The 18819-nt window shown below is 41.9% G+C and overlaps 9 protein-coding genes across 9 annotated transcripts; 2 read left to right on the top strand and 7 right to left on the bottom strand.

The window, feature by feature from the left end:
- Nucleotides 1-500: 500 nt before the first annotated feature.
- FOA43_004329 (uncharacterized protein) lies at nucleotides 501-2207 on the bottom strand (the record flags this gene model as incomplete). The annotated part of the gene is made up of 1 exon (XM_038924572.1): nucleotides 501-2207. The coding sequence occupies one exon, from the start codon at nucleotides 2205-2207 to the stop codon at nucleotides 501-503; it is 1707 nt and encodes a 568-aa protein (XP_038780500.1).
- Nucleotides 2208-2347: 140 nt separating this feature from the next.
- Nucleotides 2348-3961, bottom strand: FOA43_004330 (uncharacterized protein; the record flags this gene model as incomplete). The annotated part of the gene is made up of 1 exon (XM_038924573.1): nucleotides 2348-3961. One exon carries the CDS (start codon nucleotides 3959-3961, stop codon nucleotides 2348-2350), a length of 1614 nt encoding a protein of 537 aa, XP_038780501.1.
- Nucleotides 3962-4267: 306 nt separating this feature from the next.
- On the bottom strand, nucleotides 4268-5416 carry FOA43_004331 (uncharacterized protein; the record flags this gene model as incomplete). The annotated part of the gene is made up of 1 exon (XM_038924574.1): nucleotides 4268-5416. One exon carries the CDS (start codon nucleotides 5414-5416, stop codon nucleotides 4268-4270), a length of 1149 nt encoding a protein of 382 aa, XP_038780502.1.
- Nucleotides 5417-6621: 1205 nt separating this feature from the next.
- Nucleotides 6622-8340, bottom strand: FOA43_004332 (uncharacterized protein; the record flags this gene model as incomplete). Its single annotated transcript, XM_038924575.1, has 1 exon — nucleotides 6622-8340. One exon carries the CDS (start codon nucleotides 8338-8340, stop codon nucleotides 6622-6624), a length of 1719 nt encoding a protein of 572 aa, XP_038780503.1.
- A 768-nt stretch (nucleotides 8341-9108) lies between these two features.
- FOA43_004333 (uncharacterized protein) lies at nucleotides 9109-9969 on the top strand (the record flags this gene model as incomplete). Its single annotated transcript, XM_038924576.1, has 1 exon — nucleotides 9109-9969. The coding sequence occupies one exon, from the start codon at nucleotides 9109-9111 to the stop codon at nucleotides 9967-9969; it is 861 nt and encodes a 286-aa protein (XP_038780504.1).
- A 48-nt stretch (nucleotides 9970-10017) lies between these two features.
- On the bottom strand, nucleotides 10018-10551 carry YAH1 (mitochondrial matrix iron-sulfur protein; the record flags this gene model as incomplete). The annotated part of the gene is made up of 2 exons (XM_038924577.1): nucleotides 10018-10335; nucleotides 10501-10551. 2 exons carry the CDS (start codon nucleotides 10549-10551, stop codon nucleotides 10018-10020), a joined length of 369 nt encoding a protein of 122 aa, XP_038780505.1.
- A 500-nt stretch (nucleotides 10552-11051) lies between these two features.
- Nucleotides 11052-11696, top strand: FOA43_004335 (uncharacterized protein; the record flags this gene model as incomplete). The annotated part of the gene is made up of 1 exon (XM_038924578.1): nucleotides 11052-11696. One exon carries the CDS (start codon nucleotides 11052-11054, stop codon nucleotides 11694-11696), a length of 645 nt encoding a protein of 214 aa, XP_038780506.1.
- Nucleotides 11697-11731: 35 nt separating this feature from the next.
- FOA43_004336 (uncharacterized protein) lies at nucleotides 11732-14999 on the bottom strand (the record flags this gene model as incomplete). Its single annotated transcript, XM_038924579.1, has 2 exons — nucleotides 11732-14923; nucleotides 14994-14999. 2 exons carry the CDS (start codon nucleotides 14997-14999, stop codon nucleotides 11732-11734), a joined length of 3198 nt encoding a protein of 1065 aa, XP_038780507.1.
- Nucleotides 15000-15222: 223 nt separating this feature from the next.
- On the bottom strand, nucleotides 15223-18738 carry FOA43_004337 (uncharacterized protein; the record flags this gene model as incomplete). The annotated part of the gene is made up of 1 exon (XM_038924580.1): nucleotides 15223-18738. One exon carries the CDS (start codon nucleotides 18736-18738, stop codon nucleotides 15223-15225), a length of 3516 nt encoding a protein of 1171 aa, XP_038780508.1.
- Between the last annotated feature and the right edge of the window lie 81 nt (nucleotides 18739-18819).

Raw genomic sequence — 18819 nt, forward strand, 5'->3', positions numbered from 1 at the left:
CACCAAATCATCAAACTAACTTAGTTTGTTTCATTTAGGCTTCCACATTTCGTTTCCTTCTGGTTAATAATTAAATTTTGCCAAGTCATCAAGATGGTAAGTTTCCCTTTCCCTATTTCTCTTCCAATCAACCTCTTCTTACTAACTTCTATTAGTCAACTGCAATTCCAGGTGGAGCTAAAACTCTTGCCAGAAGAAAGGCAAGTAAGGAAAACAAGTTGAAGAAACAGCAGCAGAGTTTGCCAAACTCGTCCAGATCTGCTGGTGCAGGAGGATCTTCTTCTTCTATGCTTAAAATCTTCACCGACGAAGCTCAGGGATTCAAGATTGATCCATTAGTGGTCCTTATCTTTGCCGTTTGCTTCATCTTTTCTGTTGTGATCTTGCATATTATTGGCAAGATTAGTGGCAAACTTCTATAAGTGTTTTCCTTGTATAATAGACAAGCAATAAAAAAATAAACTAGTTACTTATCTAGTAAGTATCAATTGTCGCTCAGCTCACAAATCCTTTAACATTAATCTGATCACTTCGGCTGCATGATCAATATCTACAAAATGCTTCACAATTCCTTTTACTTCCCTGGTTTCGAATCCCCATTCCGCCTTCTTACTCTCAATAGCTCTCATTCCTTTATCTCCTGAAATGACACCTCTCACTTCAATTTCCACCTTAGGAAACGCTTTACCCACAATCACTTGTAATGGTATTCCTAGCTGCTTCGATTTATTAAGTTTCGTTCCCAAACCTGACTCCCCCTCATCCAGTTCAACACGAACTTTCAAGGTATCCAAATCCTGAACGAGTCTAGACACTCTACAATTATCGTCCACACTTGCATCCTCAAATGCTGGACTTTTCACTACCGTAACTTGTAATGGTGAAATAATAGCAGGCCATCTGAGTCCCCCATCATCCCGTAAAACCTCAGCCACAGAACCAAGCAATCTACTAACTCCAATACCATAACATCCCATTTCATAGAACTGCTTCTCTCCATTCCTGTCCACAAATGTAGCATCCAAAGGAATCGAATACTTCTTACCAAGATAAAAAGTATGTCCAACTTCAATACCCTTTGAAGCATGAAGATGACCAATTCCTTCACAATTCGAGCATCTATCCCCTTCCTGAACTTCAGTAAGCTCCATGTTTTCAAAAGTCGTCATTCTGGACTTCATAAATGGAACCGCCATATCCGGCATCTCAGTTCCTGGACCAATACCAACGTCTGTTATTCTGATTATGCTTTTAAACCCATCAGATTTCTCATTTTCCGAACCGAAGATATCCAACACCTTCTTCTGATCGACTATCCGGGTATTGAGATCAATAATATCTTCTGCCTCGATAAACTTAATGTTCAGATGCTTTCCTTCAGGGTAATAGAAGCAAACGAGATCGTTATTGGTAGTTAGTGCATAAGTAACGGCTGCCTTTTCAGCTGGCTCCGCATCCTTTTCAACGTAAGGTCTCACTTTTTCAATATTGCCTGTTGTATGACAGTTGTCACACGTATATAGCGTGTCTTCTCCCTTATCTGAAACAAAATGCCATTCGTACGACAAATCTCCTCCAATAGATCCGGAATCTGCATTGGCCTTAACGAAAGGAACCTTTAAATCTTTGAATATGCTGTAATAAATCTCGTTCATTTTGTTAAAGCTCTGTAAAGCACACTGCTCATCGACGTCAAAGCTGTATGCATCTTTCATTATGAACTCACGTCCTCTAAGTAGACCTCCTCGGGGTCTCTTCTCGTCTCTGTACTTTCGGGTCATCTGATACACCAAAACAGGCAATTTTTTGTACGAATCGGCGTAACTTTTCACCAAATCGGTGATTTCTTCTTCGGCGGTGGCAGCTAAACAGAAATCCTCGTTCAATTTGTACAACTCTTCGTTATTCCATCGATTGGTCTTATGCCATAGAGAACTATGCGAAAGAGACGACAAAGAAGTCTCCAAGACTCCTCCTTCCCGTAATCGCCCTCTAATAAGATCTTCAAAATTTCTCAAAGTCGCCAATCCAAGTGGAAGCCAGTGCGTGATACCGGCGTGAGGCTGCTTAACATATCCAAACTTAATTAGAAGATCCGTTGTAGTGAGGCTTTTCAATTGTTTCTTACTGAGCTTCGGCAGAGGCGAGCTGAAAATCGTGTTGGTACTAACAAACCTTCTAGAAAGTACAAGAAAAGAGGGACCCATCATTGGCAAGTTTAGATGACCAAGGCTGGTGAAGAAACAAAGCTGGAGATGTCACCTTAATTTTTTTTCTTTACACTCTACACTTTTAAACTTTTCACGCTATTACAATGATGGTGAATGATTGAACTGTAAAATATATATCATAGCATATCTTTGCCATCGTCTCTAGACCCAAGTTCGGGTTCCACGATGTCTATAATTTTGAATGAGCTCGTGCTTCTGCTGCGTAATGATGGCATAGTGGGTTTAAGTATTGGCTCTGAGGAGTTTCGATGGAGAGTAAATCTACGCAGAGCAGTTCGTTCATGATCAATACGATTCTGCAACACTTGTTCCACACGGGTTTTCTCCTCTTCCAGCCGCAAAACCTTGGTATTTAATAGTTTAACCTCTTCTCTAAAGATTTCAAAGATATCCTTCTCGGTAAGCAGTCCATTACATTCTCCTGTAGCAGCTACTGCATCTCTCTCTTGGTAACTTTCAAGGGCCTTTTTGTAACTCTGTTTGGCAGACTGAGGAATGGACAGACTATCGATTAAAGCCCTAAAACTCTCCTTTTTCTCGATGTATCCGGGCATCTTCTTCATCATATCCGCAATGAAGTTTACAAGCTGAGTATTTAACTGCTGCCTTCTGGCAGAGTCGGTCTTTAACTTGGCTATATCATAGAAATATGATTCATTTTTTTGTCTAACCTCCGTCATTTCTGTCTGAATCTTGTTCAATTTGGCCTGCGAACTCTTCCATTTCACCTCCAAACCTTCGTTTATCTTCATATCTTCAACTTTCTTTCGGAGAGTCTCATTTTCCAACCGTAATTTCTCCAGCTCCTCCTTATCCAGGTTATGTAATACAGTGTTATCGTTATCAGAATCAATACTATAGTTCTGTCCTTTGATGCCAGACATATTACTATCCTCAGGTAATCCGATGAAGGAATGAAGAGATATACGTCTTGTAGGACTCGTTGGAGATGTGGGTTGCCTGATACCAGGCGGACTGACCAGACCATAGGTTGGTGATCGTCGAACTCGTTGTTGTACCGACGAATTTCTAGGAGTCATAGAATGCTGCTGACGACGATAGCCCATTTGAGAAGATTGAGAAAAGTGACGAGGAGGACCATGTGGATACTGCTGCATATCGTTCTGAGGTGGGTATTGGTCAGGATACAAGGGCATAGATGAATGCATGTATTGCTGAGACTGTTGAATATGGTTATGATTATGACTGTGATGAATGTTGCCGTTGTTGCTATTTATGCTTCCGTTAGATCCGTTCCGCGATTGATTAGAGAACGGCATATTTGGTCGTGAGTAGTTGGCGTAGGCACCGGGAGCACCAGGAGCCATAGGAGCCATAGGGCCAACACTATACACCGATGACCTCGAACCTACAAGACCCAGGGGGCCTCCAGCAACCATAGGCGATTGAACATTTGTGGCTGTCCCTCCGGGTTGCTTTCCAAGCGAATTAGAAGACGCGGAACCCGTAGAGATATTGTACATGCTGGCATTGGTATTGAGTACCAGCTGAGCCTTTGTCTTGTGTTTCTTTTTCATCTGGCTATCTATACGTGCAGCAAGATCCGTCTGACGAAGTCCAGCTCTTTCGATGGTGGAAGCGTGATCGTCGTAGGCATTCAGAGAAACAGGGATGACGGTATTGTCAACCTCGGAAGCATCTGCATCATATGACGCCTGCAGACTTTGTTGATCCAGAAACTGGTTCGGCTGCGTCATAGTAGTAGTCATGAGAATACCAAAACGAAAGTTGACGACACGAAAAAGATGGGAAAGTAAAATATTAACGAGACAAAGGAACCTCGTTGCTCTTCAATGTACCAAGACGAAAAACAGCGTGCAGGGAAGAAAAAAAAGTTAGGAAAAAATTACTAAGGGGAAAGGAGATTTACTTCATTTACGCGTGCGCGGACTTAGGAAGACGCCGTGAAGAAGAGTCAAGACGCGAGAAATCTCGGGCGAGAGGTTTGGCCCGAAAGAGCCAACAATGAAATGTTCTTCGTTCTATAATTTATTCCATTACATAAACAAAGGTCATTAGTGATCAACGGAATTGGGCATACACACAGAGAGATGACGCTCAAATCTCTTGGCCCGATCGTGGGTGATACCGCATCTAGGACACTTATACTTTTCAGTGTGCAGGTTTTTATGACGATTCAAGTTCTCCTTTGAGGTATAGCATCTGGCACAGACTTCACATCTAAACACAAACTTTTTACCGCCGTGTTTGGACAGAATGTGCTTTTTGAGTCTGTTTTGTCTAGTGTATGTTTTTCCACAGTAGTTACAGTGATAAGTCACTTTAGACGGTCTACGAGACTTTGTAATTCCAGCAACGGTTCCATCAAGTTCATCGGGTCCACCGTTTCCAACGGTTCCAACGGTTCCAACGGTTCCAACGGTTCCAACGGTTCCAACGGTTCCAACGGTTCCAACGGTTCCAACGGTTCCAACGGTTCCAACGGTTCCAACGGTTCCAACGGTTCCAACGGTTCCAACGGTTCCATCAGGTCCAACAGGTCCATTAGATCCATCGGGCCCGGTAACACCATACCTGTTTGTAGAAATGTCTAGATGCGTAGCTGGGAAAATAACAGGAAAGCTGTTTGATCTAGATGAAGACAACGATGATACTAAAGCGGTATCCATCACGCTAGAAACGGAACCGAACTCTCCAGGAGACGGACGGAGTGAATGTAGTAATTGTGCCTGATTTGGACGTGCTTGAGAGACCTGAGGAGTCTGTTTGGCAGGCTGAATCTGAGATCGTTGTTGTGAAATAGAAGTCATCAGGGTTTTAGAAGACCAGTCAGCAGACGGCGTTGAAGTAAGAGAATTCACAGAGTTATTTGCGTGTGACTGACTACCAAGACCAAGATCCGGATAGTCAGGAGAGTAAGAATACAGTGAAGATGAAGGCGCGGAATATCCCAAGGTGGTATTAGTGCTGTGAATAGAGTTGGTTAGGAAGTCGGGCAGAAAAGGTTGTACATGCTGTGTGTTTTGCTGTACAGGGGTAGATTGCACAGATTGCAGCGGTTGAGACAGAATGTGATCATCCAGGATACCGGGCCGCGGTGCAGTAAGATTTCGAGACATCTGCTTAGCCTGATCGGCATAGTTCTCAACGAAATAAGAATGATACTTATTTCCTTCGTCATATGACGAAGTTGGGTAGTCCATGACTAAATGGGAGGGGACTAAATGGGGGAGGACTAAAAAAGTAAGAATAGAAGAACACAAGAACAGAGAAGAAAGAACGAAACAACGCAAATACTACAAGAAATAGAAACAAGCAAGTTTAGTTAGGAGTAAAAAATCCAAAGCAAAAAAAGAGAAGCCGTAATATATACCATTCTATTGTTCATTGTCCAGTGTACCTGGAGGCTGAACAATAGGAAACTGAAAAACTATGTATGGGGAAGTAAAGACAACCATTTTTATCTCTTTTTCATCACAGCTCCGATTTGCTTAGCGTTATTAATACACAATAAGACGCAGCCTGGCAGGAACACATTTACTAAGTTACGAAAGTGCGCACGGCTTCATTGCGATTATGCGTCTGCACTTTTTTTTCTTCTCTATCTTAGCATTGACCGACCCTCCATGAATCTCTTGAGTGAAATTTTATGCTCAAATGCTCAAATGCTCATATTTTATAAACCATGTACTCTTTCCTATCAATACATTTAGTCGACTATACATCATCTTCTTAGTTGTTTTTCCGTCACTTGATCGATCTAATTTTCTTTTTCATTGTCGAATGTTTTGTGTCTCTGCAAAAAGTATAAATCCAAGTAGATTTGTTAATTGAGGGAGAGTAGAACAATGCGTCATGGAGTATGCATGTTTATCAACAAATCAGCAGCAAGGAAAAATAGGCAACCACACATCCGATCAATTTATGACCTGCACTACGCATGGAAGTTTTTGCAATCTCCGATACGTTACATTCCTTTGAAGAAAAAATTGTTCCGTATTCAACATGAATAGTAGTGTTGCTGAAGCCACCACAACAGGGTGCATGTACGTCTTTGCAGACGTTTGCGTACATTTACACCACGTGGACTCTTATTCAAATGCGAATGAGTAAAAGCTTTATTAAATATATCTATTTGATTATGGTAATTCCGAAAACATATTCTATCAGCCAATCCCCATTTAGTGGGTCATCAATTGAAACGTGGAGCAAACTCCTGCAGGGTGGTCTATAGGATTTAGGCCTACTCCGCTTCTACTTCCTCATTCAGCGAATTGGGCTCGTATTTCTGAACCGTGGAAGAAATTTAAGCCATGAATGAAAAATCAGATTTATTGTTCGATGAGAACGAAATATGCAGCCGCTCCTTGAGGACAAAAACATTGACCAATTAGGAATGAATCCACTCTCAAGCTGTAAACTGCTGTAATTTATCAATATCAGCCTTGGAAAGCTTCCATTTCTTATCTCCACCTGCATGCTCGGATATGTACTCTTCGTAATAACCTACAGCTTCCTTCTCTATCCGGTCTAGATCCAATAATTTTTTGGACCCTCTTTGACTATCTGCCAACATGGCCCAAACAGAAATACACGAACTATCCGAGTTCTCAATCTCTGCGGGGTCACTTGGACAACTACACCGACAGCCTGTTCCTATATCCGGGTCTTCTAAAGGCTTGTCGTAATTTGTCCAGTATTCTTCTTCACTTTTACCGTATCCATTTGTGTATCTGGGGCTCCTTTGGTACTCAAGTTGATGCGGCGAATTGAGTGGACAATGCCTTAGTGTAGAGTGACGGTATCCAACATCTCTAAAATAATGGATCTCTGACTGATTCAAAAACAGCCCCAATGCAAGCGAATGAATAGGAGCATCGCCCCATCTCTCAACGTAAAATCCTCCAGACTGTTCTAGAAACTCAAAGTAATCTCTGTACTCCTTCGACCTGAAAATATCAGTTCGTGCAATCTCAAAATTCGACCAGAAGTGACACAAGTTGTACTCAAAGTTATCGAACCGATCTCGAGGAACGTTACGTAACCGACTTGGATTGGACAAACTTGATAGAGCTTTCAACGAATATTCATCAAGCTCATCCTTATTTTCTTTTAGACTTTGCTGTGCCCTAAGCAAAGGAATACGTTGTTGCAATCGACTCCAAAATTGCTCCTTTTTCCCAATATCTCTGTAATATTGCTCATTGACCCCACGAACGAAATCGAAATCCTTCGCAAAAAGAGACCAGGAATCCGGGAGAGTAATATTGTTCTTCTTGGAATATGCAAGAGTATAACGAAATAGGTTAGGTACCGTATTCAATAACTCTTTGATCATCACCGTGAACCCATACTTCTTTCCATGTGCCTCCATTTCCCTGAATGGATCGTAAGTGATGTCACAATAAAAGTCAACATCCGGTTCAACACGCCAATACCAGTCCAACTTTTGCACCAAGTTGTGATCGAAAAAATACCCAGAATAGAACCGGCACATTCTATGATATGCAGGCATACTTCCGTACATGATTCCTCTATCTCCCTGCTCCTCTATAGCTTCAGAGAATTCGATCGGATCGCTTTTCTCAGCAGGCATATGCCAGCGTAAGTTTGGAATCACACCAAACTTCACTTTACCGCTACTGACTTTTCTCACTTCTTTTTTGAATTGTAGAGTGAATCTCTCATCGTTAAGAAAGATCCATGGATAGTTGAACCACTGATTGAAGTGTCTTTCCATTGATTTCATGGATGACAAAACACCTTGTAGTTCAGAATTTCGTGTCAAAACAACGAAAGCCGCGTTGGCTCTCGTTTTCTTGGCCTCTTCCAATACGTCTCGGCATCCGGATTCAAACACCGAGTCAACATGTGACTTGATAGGTCTTCTGTTCATAGGCAAGGCTTTAAGCATTTTCCGAGAATATTGGTCACTGAAATCCAAATTCTTCAAGTCTCCTGCGTCTATCAATGATACTTTGTACCTCCAACCACCAAATATCACCGAAAGTATTATCGCCAATATCATAAACTTAGCTATCACCTTTACATTGCTGCTGAATCGCAGTCTAATCAGCCTAAATGGGGAATTCATCAACGATAGCAAACATCGATGCGTCGGTCTCATTAGTGGGGAATCTGAATAATAGTAAAAACTTAGGCCGATAGAAGTACTGGACACATCAGTTTACCTTTGTGTACCACCATCTCTTTTTCTCCGTGCTTTTTTTTTTCTCGGTTAAGATCCAAGATACGACAAGAAAAAAAAATTCAGGAGAACAACAATGACTAGTAAAGAGACAAGAGATGCCGCTTTCTCATCTTTGTGCTGATGCGAGCCGTCCAAACTTATATTCAACGTGCATCACTTAGTACTAAAACTATTCTACGAGAAGGTAACTTACCCAACAGCCGAAAATGGTCACACAAGCAAAAATCCATTCGAATAGCTCGAGCGAAATTTGGAGACGAGTACGATCATGCGAAACTGGTAAGGACAGGGCTTGATAAGGAGGATCAACTCAGGGGTGATAAACTGGCAATAAAGGATTCAACAGGAAGCTGTTGGCATACTCACAGTCCATATGATCTTATACGGAGGGACGTTGAACGTCGAAGCCAGACATTACCAGGATGGTACAAATTACTGAGTGGAAAAAAGGATACGGGCGATAATAAAGAACTAGTAATCAGACTGAGAAAGAGAATAAAGCTGGGGATGAGTGATGAATGCGCCGACTTGATTTCAACAGACTTGGTCAGTTTTAGGGACCGGATATTCAATTTTTATGTGAGCCAGTTCAATAGATATAATGGGAAAGCAAGTTTAATGGATGTGGAGCAATACAAGCGACTCATTTTTAGTCAGAGAATCACTAATTATGCACATATTATAATGCAAAGGCAGAAAATGGCTCCCGAGAAAGGTGATAGTGCCATCTGGAAGACACTAGTATTTTCCAAGCTTACAAGATCCGAAATTGAAACAGTATTAAGGAATAAGGAATATTTGCAGATGCTGAAAAGTGAAACAGAGCTGCCTGAACAACTGAACAAGGTAATATTTGAGCTTTTGAGCAGTGCCTTACGATATGGAATAGAGTTATCGTCTGTGGAGACGAATTATTGGCTTTCATACCTAATGAAAAGACTTGGAAAAGATACCGGGGCACTATTAGAGTGCACTAGAAAATATCAGGATTGCTTGAATTTGAATGTGATTCAATATAATACAATTATGGAAGGTGAGATCTCTAGCTGGAGACTGGTGGCCAAACAGATGGCGGAATTTGCTATTGAGCCAGATAGAATGACCATATCAATGCTCATCGATGAATTTGCAGCTAGTATGGATACTTTGTCGTTGTTGAGATTGACAGCGATGATCTTTGATGTGGTGAGGGTCAATATAGATACGGAGATGATGGAGAAGCTTATTACAGCCTATTCTCATTGTAAACAGCCGGACTTGGCATTGCTGATGTTGATGAGAGTAGACAAGATTTACGAGAAGAAGCAATCATCTTTTCGAGACGAAAATCGGTCATCGATTCCGTTGTCGGATAAGTTGGCCCTGGACAATCTTCTTACCCAGCTTGGAGGACGGCCCAATGGAATGACCATACTCAACCATTCAATCAGGCCCACTTTAAAAATGGTTGAGTCCCTTCTTCGAGTGTGCCGGATTCCCAATGACAAGGATATCGTAACATATTTGAGGAAGACTATAGACAGTTATTCATTAGATATGGAATAAATATGTGTGTATACATATATATATATATATATATTATAGACAAGTCTCTTACGACTTAAAGTCCTTATTCTGCATGTTTCTGGTCATGGCTGGCAATGCCACTCTTATTCCATCCAAGTCCTTGGACATACTCACCTGACATCCTAATCTAGAAGTTTCAGTAAGACCGAATGCAAGATCCAACATGTCATTTTCGTCGTCGTCAGGTTCAGGAATCTTGTCATAATACTCAGGATCCACAATAACATGACAAGTAGAGCATGCACAAGAACCACCACAGGCACCTTCCATATCGAGGCCATTAGCCTGGGCAATATCTAAGATGGAGTCACCTTCTGCTACTTCAAACGTCTTCTGGCTTCCATCCTTCTGAATGAACGTTATATGAAGTTCTTCACCTGGCTTTGGTGCTTTCAAGTGACCATGAAAATTAGCAGCTGTGGAACTGAACGATCTTATAGATCTTACAGAGCTTAGATTGAAGCTTTGCAGGACATTGATGATTCGATGATGAGAAACCATAGCCCTCACAACCGGCCTCCTACTGGCCAAAACAACTCCTCTTGTTAAAACAGACAACATTATCAGCACAACAAATATAAACCGGCTTCTAAGAACAGTAAACCTTTCGACTTCCTTAGCCTTTGTTCCAGATGCTCGCAGATATCTCCATTAAGGCCGGGGCCGTGCCGATCTCCCATGAAAAATTTCAACCTTCAGTTTTTGACTATTAATTTTTCATTCTCGGATCTTAGCTGAAAGAAGAAGTAATAGCGGGAAAGGCGATGGAAGCGAGGAGGATTAGAAAGAGAAGGACCATCATATAACCACCGGCTGGTAAATATTTACAGACTCCATACTTCCATTCTATTCTTATACTCATTGCGTTTGTCCTTCTCCGTCAATCGTGGAAACCAAATATAAAGTCTCCGCTCGATACCATTGTCCATCGCACATTATACAGCTGTCATCCGTACACCAAAGGTGAGCACGATAAGCAGACGATTCGGCCAAAAGTTCTTGCCTGTGTTTGCCATCTGTTATCATTCCTTGAATCACATACCTCTTCCCGTGCTATCACCATGTCTGACTTATTTGATAGCTATGAGTCCGACTTCAAATTGGCATATTCTGATGCTCAGCAAAAAGAAAATCAAATTTATGGATTAACTGACCAGGACCAAAGAGTTGAACTGATGAGAGACGTCGAAAAGTCTCTTGATGACTGCTACGAGTTGATTGAATCGATGTCTTTGGAAGTTCAGCAGCTTTCGACGCACGAAAGAGCACCGTTCAATGCCAAAATCAGAACTTATAAGCAGGACACCGATCGTCTTAACTCCACTCTTAAGTCTCTCATGGATGATGAGGATAAGAGACAATTGTTTGGAGACTCTGCAGAGGGTGAGAATTATTCTCAAAGGCAAACATTATTGAATACAAACGAGTCTATTGATAGATCCACAAAACAACTCAACGATGCTACGAGAACCGCCGTTGAGACGGAAACTGTCGGCTCTTCTATCATGGATACTCTAAGATCTCAACGTGACCAAATCACAAACGCCAGGGATACCCTTGGAGAGGCTGATAATTACGTTGACAGATCTCTACGAACCTTGAAAACGATGACGAGAAGGCTCGCCACCAATAAAATCATCACCTACGGAATCATCGCCGTTCTTATTCTTCTAATATTGCTTGTCCTATACAGCAAATTTGCTTAATATACTGAATCGTTTATACTATTATACCTATTATATTATTTTGTATGTGTTTCGAACTCTTCACTGCTGATGTTAACCTCGTCAGGGGAGATCTTAAATCTCGACATAGCGTCTCTGACATGGCGGAGGAAGACATCGTGCATCGAAGCATCGGAGTCCACCGTCTTAGCAGATGCTGCGCTCTTGGCAGAAGTCTGTCTACTAAGATTTGGTGGCATTCGACTCTCTGCTTCTTCCTCGCCAATCTCTAACTTGTGAGCCGTTAAGTCATACAAAGATCTGCCTGACTTACGACTTTGGAGCAGGGGAAAGGGTGAGCTGCCTGGTTCGTAATGCAAGATTTCATCTTCATTGTAGTACGATCTCCGTCTCACAGGCGTTCTTGGTGCTCTGCATATCACACCAACGTCCTGAATCATCCGGGCAACCAATGCAGTCCACCCACACTGCCATTTTGCACCCATGCCTCGTCCGGTATCGCCATCAAAGTACTCGTAGAAGTTTGTAAGCTTCCTGAAATAAGCATCCTTATCGAGCAAATCCAACACAGAGTTTTGTCTAAGGGCTTCCTCTTCGCCAACTTTCTTCTCGTCAGCTGGCTGGCCGTTATACGCACGATAGCCGTTGACATCGGGAATAAATATATGAATAAGCCTCTGTTGTATTTCCTCTGCAGCTTGACCAAGGTTCAGCATGTCTCCACTTCCTGAGGGTACTTCCACTTTCAAGTTCGAACCATAGTATAAATAGAATCTTAGTAGAGACTCGATGAGGAGGAAGTTTGTTGGGAACCATATAGGTCCACGCCAGTTTGAATTACCACCGAACATACCAGAGTCTGATTCGCCGGGCAAGTACTTAACAGAGAACTCTTCGCCGTTAATATTCATTGAGACAGGATGTTTCTCATGATATTTAGACAAAGATCTGATACCATAGGCAGATAAGAATTCCTTTTCGTCGAACACTTTTTTTAAGATGGCCACAAGTCTGTCTTTGTTGACCAAAGAAAGCAAGAGTCTATTACCAGAACCTTTCACTTCCATCAAGGCGATATGCCTCTTGACCAAATATGACTTGTTTTTGGCCAACCACTGGAGTCTTTTGTTGAAGTTGGGGAACTTTTGTAAAACTTCCGGCTCGATAGTAGTGGTGGCGAAAAGTGGAATAAGACCGACCAATGAACGAACTTTCATGGGACTGGTATGGTTCTGGCCCCAATGGATTCTGTCATAGAAAAATTGATCTTCTTCATCCCAAAGAGCTTCCTCAGAGGGTCCATTATCGGTATCACTGGTCGACTTATTGAGAAATGTCATAGCATCTGCCACCAACAAATAGTGCTCAAAGAACTTGGAAGCTATATCCTCATAAACCGGATTCTCTCTTGCCAATTCCAATGCAATATTCATCATTGTCAATGCGTACCAGGCAATCCATCCAGATGCATCTGATTGGAATAACTCGACGTCAGCTGGAGGTTCAGAACGATTGAAAAGACTGATGTTGTCTAAACCAAGGAATCCTCCTTCAAAAATACCGTTTCCATCGCCATCCTTTTGATTGACCCACCATGTAAAGTTAATGAGAAACTTTTGGAAAACACGCTCCAAAAAGACACGATCACCTACGCCATACATTCTCTTTTCAATCTTGTAGACACGATAGGCCGCCCAGGCTTGAACGGGAGGATTTGTATCAGAGAAGTTCCACTCATAAGCTGGAATTTGTCCCTGTGGGGACATGTACCATTCTCTAGTCAATAGGTCAAGCTGCCTCTTAGCAAATTCAGGATCAATCATCGCTAACGGTATAGTATGGAAAGCAGTATCCCAGGAACAATAGAACGGATACTCGAAATTGTCCGGCATGGAAAGAATATCACGATTGTATAGGTTCTTCCACTCCTTATTTCTACCATTGGCCCTTCCCACTGTAGGAGGAAGATCCGAATCTGGATCTCCCTGATACCAATAGTCGTGGATAAAGTGATAGAATTGCTTCGACCACAGCAATCCACTGAATGCCTGCCGTTGAACATTTCTCAGAGAAGATGGAATTGGAAGTGGCGAGACATTCCAATAGAACTCGTCAGCTTCCGCTAAACGCTTGCCAAAGATGCTATCGAATTGATCTTCGTCGATACTGAGAGCCTCGTCACTCATATCACAGGTCATTTTATATCTGACTGTGACATATTCGCCGGACGGAACACCTCCATTATCATCGAATACAAACCAGGCACAGGCTTTGGTACCATAGTGATCTGGATTAATAGCATCAGTCTTTTCATCAACTATGTACTCATGAAATCCATCTTTAAAGTAATCAGCCTTATTCTCTACATGGTAGAGCTTCTTAAGATTACTATCGTTATCACAGAATAAGAACTTAGGTTCGACATCAGGTGAACCCTCAGAAGCTCCCGGAGCAGCAGCAAACACAAATCGTCTTGTACCCAATTCAAAGTGCTCAGACTTGATTGAGTAGGAAGAGTCCTGCGATAACTTTGGCTTAGACTTATTCTTATCACTTACCTCTTCCAAGTTCCAAGCCCACGTGTTTCTGAAAAACATTTGGGGAATGATATGTATTGGAGCCGTAGAGCCTGATCTGTTATAAGCAGTGATTCTAAAGTTAATTTCTTCAGGATCATCATCGCTCTTGGCCATTTCAAAGATCACATCAAAATAGTTGTTATCCTTGAAAGCGTCCGTATCCGTAATCTCAAACTCAGGGTCATTTTTGGTACGCTTAGAGTTACCGTCCTTAATTTGGTCGTAAGGAAACTTTCCAATAGGGTACTTGTATAAGTACTTCGCATACGAATGGGTAGGGGTATTATCAAGATAATAATACAATTCCTTGACATCCTCACCATGATTGCCGCTATTGGCAGAAGAACCACCCGGTAACCCAAATAAACTATCCTTCAAGAAAGGATCGTTCTCATTCCAAAGAGCCATGGTTATGCACTGATACTGATGATTATCACTAACTCCGGCCATACCTTGCTCTGTCCATCTAAACACACGGCTTCTCGACATGTCAAAGTCAAACTCCCAGCTTTCTCCTGAATCTGTATAGTCTTCTCTGGGCACCCCCCAGCAACGTTCAGATACATAGGTTCCCCATTTCTTCCAGAACTTGGTCCGATTGTGATTCTCTTGAAGCCTTTGCTCCTCTTTGCTTGGATTTGATGAAAGTGGCATATTGATGTTACAAATCTTCAAAAAAACCTGTGAGCCACAAAGTAGTTGTTTAATGTATCTCCATTTCAACCTATTTATACTTGACCTGCATTGGCTGCATTTTCTCCAGTATCATATTATGGCAATGTACATACTACTACAGCCAAATATTCGCGCATTGTTCTAATTACCAAATTTGGATCTTATCTTAAAGAACAATGTTGCAGCCGTACAGCACGATGCAATAAAAACATAAATAGCTCTATTGCTTTTATTTAGACAGTAATTAGTATTGTAAATGTCGTGCTGGCAACGCGCAGCCAGCTCTATTCCCGTCAGAAGAAGCTACCCAGTAGTTCGTCGTCCTTCAAGTTCTCCTCTATCAGTTGATATATAACCATCAACAGGTTGGGGAACTTCTCCAAAAAGTAGTCGTAAAATCCCTCCGGTAGAGGTCCCATATCGACAGCCAAATCTTCGGGCATATCCTTGAAATGATGGTACTTGTTCCTCAGCGCTCTTAACAAGTCCATCAACTTATAGGAGCTATACTTTCTATATTTGCCCAAGTTATTCAAGAATTTCTCATCAAACTTACCGTACCATCCCTTCCCCTTGGTATCTATAATTTCACATCCGCAGTCCTCCATCTTCAACAACAACGTGGAAGGAGGATCTCTTCTCTCCACTTCGAACCGATCGGACACTTTCAATAAGAAGTTCAACTTTTTATCTATGGGCCAGAAGTATGGATGCTTCATTACCTGAGTAGTGTTCGGTCTTTCTGTTGGATCGTGGTTGATCATCGATGAAATAAGATCTTTGGATTCATACTCGAAGAGTGTGTCATCAAGCAATGACAAATCGTAAATACCTTTGATGATATTACCCTCTCTCGAATACTTATCGCCAAAGGGATGACCTCCTCCGGTCAAGAAGTGGTAGAAAACACAACCAGTCGAAAAAATATCAATGGCCCTAGTCAATCGTCTGTTGTGGCCTAACAAGACACTCGAACTATCCGTGTGCAGAGTACCATCAACAGAATCAGAGATCACAGACAACGCATCTGCATCATCAAGAAGTAGCTCCGGTGCTCTCCAGCCTGAAGTGCCTGCCCCCTGAGCTGTGGTAGCACGGAAGGAAGACTGATCAGCCTCCAGCTTCTTACAAAGTCCAAAATCAGAAATCAGTATCCGAGCATCGGAATATTCGTCTTTGCCATCCAATTTCTTGGGCTCTGCAACCAAGATATTCTGCGGCTTGATGTCTCGATGAACAATCTTCAATGCATGCAAATGATGAAGACCATTGGTAATCTGCCAGAGAACATTCACTGAGTTCGCACCTTCCAGGATCTTCTTACAAGCTTCAGTACGTCTTTCAATGACATCTTCAAGAGATGCCGTACACAATTCCAAAGCAATATAAAGAAATCCGTCCGTCTGCTGAGAGCAGAAATACCGGATTACATTGGAGTGGTCATCACTTTCTTGCAGAAGCTTGATTTCCTGAGATGCAATCTTGTAAAAGTCAATTAGCATACGTTTGACGGCCACAGGTCGATCTTCGAACGATCCTCTGAACACAACAGTACCATGCGAACCATAACCCAATATCTTATCTGTCATAGACAGGCTCTCATTGATCTGGATAGTTTGCACGTTCTTATTGTTGTTATTTCCAACCAAGGCGTCTGAATCCGTTGATTCCATGGCAGAAGTAGTAACCACAGACACGAAATCTTTCTTTTTGTTCTTTCGACCACCTCTTGAACCCCGCTTTCTCTTATGATGATGTAATTCTGACTTCCCATCTTTACCATTGAGATCTACGGATCCCCGAGAGGTGTCTTGTGCGTCTAAATCTGCTTTAGGTTCCAGCACATTTGCCCTATCGATAAACTTCACTTTACGCTTCAAAGATACTTCATCCTCAGGATGCTTGGAATCCACACCTTCCTCGGCACCAGACTCAGACTCCACTTTCAACTCCAATTCCGGCCTCTTTCCAAGACCAATCAACGTTAGAAGTTTATTAGCAGATTGCAATAGGCCTAATCTTGATAGAACCAACAATATTAAGATACCCAAGCAAGCAACAACAACGTTTTCAAATGCCCTATAAACCAATCTCTTCCAAGAAGAAAAACGATATGTAGACCCCGGAAGGCTACCAACGTAATTTGCAGGAGGTCCTTCAATGCCAAGCCTTTCTTTGTAGTCTTTATAATCTCTATAACTATAGGCAGATGTTGGCCGAGACCGGCTCATTGCATCACCTGTGGGCATAACAGATGGAAGTTGAAGCGGATCGTAAACCTCTAAGGGGTCGTTATGACCATTAGGCGATGCAGGGTTATCTCCAGAATTGCGTAATGAGTTATCGTGCACACCCGTTATAGCGATTCCCAGCAATTCGCTGTTGGAAAGAATCGATGGCACTCTCCATCGCTCGCTGGATATATACTTGGCGATAGGAGCAGATCGGACTAAAGATGGATAATGAACCTCATTCATGGCAAACCAAGAACCTTCTTTTGTTCGTTCAATATAAGTTGAGGTCTCGTCATTCGGATCTTCTGGATTTCTCATGTATTCACCATTCAAAGGATGAGGTAAAACAATGAGTTGAGAATCCAACGAAGAGTCTTCGTCAAAGTAGACATCAAAGACATTCACGGTAACATACGGAAGACTGGCTACCCATTTCACAGACTTACTATCAGAATCAAGAGCAAGCACAGAACTATCATGCAATGGCTGTATGTACAAATTATCAGCAGACTCAAAATTCTGCTCAGCTAATTTTGAGTGAAGATTGTTGGGGCCCCAGGCTGTATACGTTATGTTCCAAGAAGAATCATTCTTAGAATGAATGGTCAACTCATAAATTGTCTTACCCAATAGAATTGTGTTGTCGTCTTCAGTATCATCATTAGAGTTGTAGTAGTTTTCATTTTCATTTTCATTTTCATTTTCGCCTTCATCATTATTCATAATCTCATCCACGTAATCGTCATCAAATTCATTATCAACCGTTTTTAAATGATCCTCACCATTTATTTCACCGCTTGTAGCACAATCTATGCCATATGAACTCACCAACTTCCCTGTTCGAGCATTCACCTTTACAATTCCGGACTTTCGTACGCCGGTATATATAAACTCGTCACCTAAAGAAAACGGGGATTTCATGACCAACTGCTTAATTGAAGCTGGAAGTTTCTGAAGTCCATTTTGAGGGGTAAAATGATATATGGTACCATCATTAAATGGCTCTATTATCCACGTCATATCAGAACTAGTATAACTCGTTCCTGAGCCACCTATATTAGAAGAATTGTTGTTTCCATTGGCATTCACCGTGGATGACTGTGCATCTAGAAATCGCTCCATTCCATTGGTGGAGTGTGATTTAGACGAATATGATGTAGATGTAGTTCTAAGCTGGGGCCTTATCTCAGGCTCTTGGTCAGACACAATAGAAACTAGAGGTCCATCACCAACTAAAGACCATACCAGTTCTCCGGTGTGCCTATTTAAAGCATGAATATTTCCCTCTATGTCAGAGGCCAACAAAAGATTTGTCACCTTGATCTGATCGACAGCCTTAGGAAACATGCCAGCATAGTAATCCTTTCGACTAAGGGCTTCATCATCATCGTTGTGATGCTCAATGTCTCCACCTAACGCGATGGGTTGTTGATCTTCTGTAGAGTGTTCGTGAAATGAGAAGCCGGCAGAAGCAGTTGCAAACCAGCTCAAATACAGCGAAATCAGACCCAATAAGACAAGTGTATTATAGAAGCCACCTCCGTGGCGCAGCACAGATGTCTGGGTATGAAACATTATAAGAGAAGAACAGTTGATTCAAACCGAAACTAACATATAAAGGAAGAATCGATAAGAGAAAACCAAAGTAAGTGTATC

Source organism: Brettanomyces nanus, chromosome 4 (genome assembly GCF_011074865.1).
Source record: "Brettanomyces nanus chromosome 4, complete sequence".
Lineage (NCBI taxonomy): Eukaryota > Fungi > Ascomycota > Pichiomycetes > Pichiales > Pichiaceae > Brettanomyces > Brettanomyces nanus.